The following is a 4,079-nucleotide window of genomic DNA, read 5'->3' on the forward strand; positions in this document are numbered from 1 at the left end:
AGGTCTATATAAAAGAGACTTCAGATACAGTATTAGGGGACCACTAAGGTCTATATAAAATACTTCAGATACAGTATTAGGGGACCACTAAGGTTTATATGAAAGAGACTTCAGATACAGTATTAGAGACCACTAAGGTCTATATAAAAGAGACTTCAGATACAGTATTAGGGGACCACTAAGGTCTATATAAAAGAGACTTCAGATACAGTATTAGGGGACCACTAAGGTCTATATAAAAGCAGAGTCAACATGTTTTGGTTATCTGAAAACTTTTAATTTATTATATAGCAAAAGTAGCTCTCTTGTGCGTTTTGCCATTATCAAGAAGTGTGTAACACTGTTCTGAGAACATTCATTGAGCTGGTGGTATTAACTGTAGCACCCCCCCCCCGTTCAGCTTTTACTGAGCACTGCAGCACTCCGCCCACCCCCGGGAACATGAACCTGGAGGATCAGCCTTTCCAAACATTCATCTTTTCTCTCAGAGAATATTAGTACGCTTCAGTGACTAGGTCACTTTAAAGTGTTAAACTCCTAAGAGTTAGTTAAACAGTTTTACTAATTCCGACAAATGTAAGGCCGTCAGCCGCGACAAGCAGGGGCAACGTCTGCTACAACACGAAAACCCGATGGTCCATATCTCCAAAGTACCATTACTCTCTCAAAGTCCAACAAAAAGCATTCAAAGTGCTTCCTCAAATTAGAGATATTGTAAAAATCTATTACATGTGATTAGAGATTGAATCAACATAAAGTGTTATAAAAAATTGCATTGCGTTTCAAAGTCGAAAATAAAGTAAGTAACAAACCCCCCCCCCCCCATACCAAAAACATGTTCTGGTCCAGAAGTTGTTGGAGGGAGCGGTACAACTTAATGCAGTGCAGAGCATCAAGACCAGGAGTCCTGATTCCACAGTTGGCCATCTGAAAGCCTGATTAAAGGTCGACAGCAGCTGTTGTGAAAGGGGGGCTTGGGGGGGGGGGCAGAAGTTAGAGGGGTGTGACAAAGTAGTCTGCAGGTTTCTGGTAGCTGTGTGCTTGCTGGTTGTGTGTTTGGATCTGCTCTTGCTGCTGCTGCTGCTGCTGGATGATCTGCCGGACTTCCTCCTCCAGCTCTGGGGGGATGATGAGCTGGTCGTCGGGGTCTGGCTGGGCGGGAGCGTTGAAGTAGCCCCCCTGCTTCCTGACGGGGGCGTCGCCCGCCTCTTCTATGAGGTCCTGGTTCCTTCCTTGGCAGGCCACGGAGCCGTTGGCGCGAGCCCGGCGGCCCAGCGTCCCGGACTGGGCCTCCCCGCTGAGGCAGGGAGAGTTGGGAGGGACGGGGGTGGGAGACGGGGAGGGAAGAGAGGAAGGCTCTGGACGCGTGGCCACAGCGAGGGGGGGGATGTTTGTGCTTGGTTGAGCGCCAGCGTGCGTTTGGGGCGCCGGGCCGGTGTGGCGGTGCAGGCAGTGGACGTCGGCCTCCACCTCTACGCGGCTCCCGTTTGAGAAGACGCCGGCGATCGGCTCTTCGTCCTCGCTGTCCACGCCGTTGTCAGACAGAGCTCCGGAGAACTGCCTGTGGAAGCTTCCGCCTCCGTAGGCTGGTCTCCGCGCCCCGGCTCGCCCCGGCAGGTTCATTTGGGACGGCAGCGGCTCGGTCTGAGGCGGCGGATCCTCCGAGGACGCCGTGGATCCCACCTCGCTGCTCATCTCCGAGGTGCTGAACTCGCTGCTCAGCTCGCTCGCCGTTCCCGAGGAGGCCGGCGGCAGCGGCATGTCGCCGCCCCCCGAGTAGGGGTGCGTGCTGGCGTGCGCGCCGGGGCCGGGGCTTGCGGGCGGGGGCGGCGGCTCGCAGAAGCAGCAGCAGTCTTCCGTGATGCTGAGCTGGACGACCACGGCGCTGAGGCTGTCGGAGCAGCCGTAGCTCTGAGCCAGGGTGACCAGCTTTTTGGCCGCAGCCAGAGCGTCCGGCACATTCCTGACCGCCTCCACCGCCTCGCTGGGAGACAACATGTCCCACAAGCCCCGGCTGCCCAGGAGGAAGAACTCGTCCTGCGGGGTGAGGGTCACCGTGGAGACGTACGGTCTGGGAGTCACAGACGGGCAAAGGAAGGAGTAACCCATCATTCTGGTGGAGTCAGTTACGCCACTGACCTTGTTGTCCTGCAGAAGGTGGAAGGGGGGGGGGGGATAAAGGACAGTTTAGGTCTTTTTTCCAGACAAATCCTCAAATGTTCCCATGGTGCAACTAACAATGATGTTTGCTTTCAGCTAATCTTTTACAGTGCTGAAACAATTAGTCGACTGACAGACAACTTAACTATTTCTGTACCGTTGGTCAATCAAATGAGAAATTTAAAGATGTTACCATGCTCTCGGGGAACTTTCAATGGCGTTTCTAACTATTTGTCTTTTTCTTTCTCAATGTGGCATTTTTAGGCCTTTATTTTGACAGGACAGCTTGGACTTGAAAGGGGGGGTGTTGGCATGCAGCAAAGGGCCACGGGTCGGAACCAAACCTGCAGCCGCTGCGTCGAGGACTGACTCTCTGTATATGGGTGCGCGCTCTACCATGAATTGAATCAATTTGAATCTATTTATCTAACAACAACATAACCTAACCGCGTCTTCATTGTGCGTCCGCCTTTTCCTGACACCGTGGCAGCAGAGGTTCTGCCATGGCGGCAAAATCAACAGAGGAAACACGGTAATGTCTCCAAATTAATGGTTTAGTCCGACCAAAAGTCCAAAATCCAAAGAAAATTCAATTTGAATATATATAAAACAAGAGGAAAAAAACCAAATAGTCACATTTGAGAGGCTGAACACAGAGTATTTAGAATTATTTTGATTAATGAATGATTTCATCAATCACCAAGGCTGTATTTACTTGTCTATTAATCAGCTTATCGTTTTAGCTCTTCATATCAACAGCACGTAAACCCTGAGCTGGTCGTCACCTCGGTGATGATGGCGTTGTGCTGCCGGACCCTCCGGTACTCTGGCTCTTCTTTGACGGTGTGAGTGGTGGAGATTTGCATAGCTTTACCGTCGCGGCACAAAACCGCCTGGCACCGGCCGACGTTGGCGGCCTTCAGGGTGAAGCAGCCGCCGTGGTCGCCGGGAGCAACCGGGTCGTGTCTGATGTGGCATAAAGCTGCTGAGCCGCCCATCCTCTGGCCGGCGGTGCCCAGCTTCCTGCAGGAGAGACACATACGATCAACATCCTACAACGAGCTGTGGGAGTATTCAGGGTAGGGCCGCACGCTAGGAGGAAAATATGAGCTTTACGTGATCACAATAACAAAATTACGTGCTATAAACAGATATTAAAGTGTACTCACATCAGCTTTCAGTATTCTTCTAAAATACAACACATTGCTTGTTGAATTTAAAACAAATGAAAGGAAAGCTTTCCGACTTTCTTTTATTGAACACACTGAAACATATTGAATCTAGAAGGCACCGCAACAGAAATACATTTTTATGTGCAGTTTTCTATTGATATTTTCTTTGAACTAACACAAAACATAATGGAGGAGCCACATACTGTGTGTTGTTTATTGTGTCTACGTGTGTCTATCTTGCGATGTGTATATTGGGACAGTTGATGTCGCGGTGATGCTAAAACGATATATTGTGCAGACCTAATTCAGGGATTGCTTTACTTCTGTGTGTCGTGTTTACCTTTGCATGGTGAGGAAAGTGTTGGTCATGTAATCTTCCTGCCGCTGGCCCCTCTGAAGCTCTTCTGCTAGCACGTCTCCCATGGTGCACTGCAGCAGGTAAGGCACCTCGACGTTCTTGTCTCCATCAAAAATTCCGTACAGAGCTTCACGAGTCCCGCAGAAGCTGTCCAGGGCCAGAGCGGCCACGCACAGCCTGAGAACAACAACAAGATCTATAACTTACTAAGGCTGGGCTGGGCACCGACCAAAATACTCCAAAATACTCCAAAATACAACCAAAATACTCCAAAATACGACTAAAATACGACTAAAATACGACTAAAATACTCCGATCCTATGAGCAAAACGTCCCTGCCTTCATCTCATCCTGCCTATGTGAGGCTGAGGCTCTACGCAGAGCTTTTG

General features: G+C 50.2%; 2 protein-coding genes and 1 long non-coding RNA gene across 3 annotated transcripts in view; 1 reads left to right on the top strand and 2 right to left on the bottom strand.

Annotated features, from left to right (window-relative positions):
* The window catches only part of si:ch211-191a24.4 (uncharacterized protein LOC100150331 homolog), a 16,338-nt gene that overhangs the window by 2,782 nt on the left and 9,477 nt on the right, over positions 1-4,079 (bottom strand). The gene's annotated exons all lie outside the window — the stretch shown is intronic.
* LOC117949939 overlaps positions 1-4,079 on the top strand; it is a 15,351-nt gene continuing 11,272 nt past the window's right edge. The window contains exon 1 of the long non-coding RNA XR_004657766.1: positions 1-48. This is a non-coding gene — a long non-coding RNA (uncharacterized LOC117949939). The remainder of the gene's footprint in view (positions 49-4,079) is intronic.
* Positions 256-4,079, bottom strand: part of LOC117949906 (PH domain leucine-rich repeat protein phosphatase 1-like) — a 23,577-nt gene continuing 19,753 nt past the window's right edge. Inside the window, exons 15-17 of the mRNA XM_034880495.1 lie at positions 3,673-3,867; positions 2,946-3,183; positions 256-2,148 (exon numbers count right to left, since the gene is read on the bottom strand). Coding sequence (XP_034736386.1) covers positions 994-2,148; positions 2,946-3,183; positions 3,673-3,867 — 1,588 coding nt within the window. The 3' untranslated portion in view covers positions 256-993. The remainder of the gene's footprint in view (positions 2,149-2,945; positions 3,184-3,672; positions 3,868-4,079) is intronic.

Source organism: Etheostoma cragini, chromosome 9 (assembly GCF_013103735.1).
Source record: "Etheostoma cragini isolate CJK2018 chromosome 9, CSU_Ecrag_1.0, whole genome shotgun sequence".
Lineage (NCBI taxonomy): Eukaryota > Metazoa > Chordata > Actinopteri > Perciformes > Percidae > Etheostoma > Etheostoma cragini.